Source organism: Entamoeba invadens (genome assembly GCF_000330505.1).
Source record: "Entamoeba invadens IP1 unplaced genomic scaffold scaff_1105074725015, whole genome shotgun sequence".
NCBI classification, from domain to species: domain Eukaryota; phylum Evosea; order Mastigamoebida; family Endamoebidae; genus Entamoeba; species Entamoeba invadens.
In genome coordinates, this window is record NW_004443805.1 from 1 (window position 1) to 1354 (window position 1354).

At 27.2% G+C, this 1354-nt stretch overlaps 1 protein-coding gene across 1 annotated transcript; it reads left to right on the forward strand.

Annotated features, from left to right (window-relative positions):
- Positions 1–645: 645 nt before the first annotated feature.
- On the forward strand, positions 646–1299 carry EIN_013810 (hypothetical protein; the record flags this gene model as incomplete). Its single annotated transcript, XM_004262094.1, has 1 exon — positions 646–1299. The coding sequence occupies one exon, from the start codon at positions 646–648 to the stop codon at positions 1297–1299; it is 654 nt and encodes a 217-aa protein (XP_004262142.1).
- Positions 1300–1354: the final 55 nt, after the last annotated feature.

Genomic DNA, 1354 nt, shown 5'->3' on the forward strand with positions numbered 1-1354 from the left:
TATATTAAAAAGTATAGTTCAATTATAGAAACATAAAAATAAAATAAACAGTTCAAATGACGATCTAAAAAACAAAAAATAAAATATTATTAAAAAAATATTTTTAATTCTAAAACATATATGGTGGCAAAAAACAGTTTTTTGTAAAAGAATAACATTTTTAAAAGAATAATGTTTTAAAAACAAAATCGTGTTATCCTTGTTATTATTATTATTTAAATTAAATGATGAAATATGAACTTGTCAATAACAATTGATTTGGAATAGAAATAACTATAAAAACTTTATTGATATTATTGATGTAACCATTATTGGTTCAAAATTATATTGGGGTATTTTTATTATTATAACATTTAAAAATTATAAAATAATAATTTTGAATAAAAAAATTTCATCTCAAAACAAATAAACAAATCAAACCACACATAAATAATGAGTCAACAACCAAGTCAAACACTAATAGCAAATTCTTTAAATTGGGAAGAATCTGAATTCAACACAACTACACATTCGAACCTTTTGATTAGTCGAGAAGCTTACATGAAATATGACGACAATTTTAACGAGTTATATTTTTTTGATTTGTTTATAAATAACAATATTAAACAACTTTGTATAAATTTCACTAATGAGTACGGAAAACAAATGAGTATTTATAATAACATTAAAAATGATGTGGAATCAGATAAAATTGAATGGAAAGATATTTCAATTGAAGAATTTAACGCATTTCTTGCAGTAACAATAATACAAGGACAATTCAAAGATAATAAAATTGCACTTGATGCGTTGTGGCAAAGTGAAAAATCAAGTATATTATATAAAGCACCAATATCTTTAAAGAAATACAAACTCATCAAAAAATATTTGAGATTTGATGATGGTGCGTATTTAAGAGAAATTGCAAGAATCGAGTTTAAAAGTGTTACTGATGACATTTCCCAAGATTCCGAAGATGTATTAGAAGAAGATCACCAAGAAGAACAAGAGATATCACCGATTACAAGAACATCTACCCCAGAAGTAGATTTGGACTTTAATTGTGATTTTGTCACAACACAAAGCCAAACAATTGAAGATGGCAATACATCTATGTGTTCTTTACAACAAACTGCTAGTTTTCAAGTACCAATATCAACACAACGTATCACGAATACCAGAACCACTCAACTCAGAATGCTTCCTTCACATATGCTTCGACACGACGAACGCCCCATGACATCTCAAATCGTTTCACAACAACAGACACCAACAAGACATATTACTAACTTAACCACACAACTTCGATTACAACAATAAGAACACTTGTGTATCCTTTGCCTTTTTCACAGTAGTCGGTTCAACTTCACAGTCC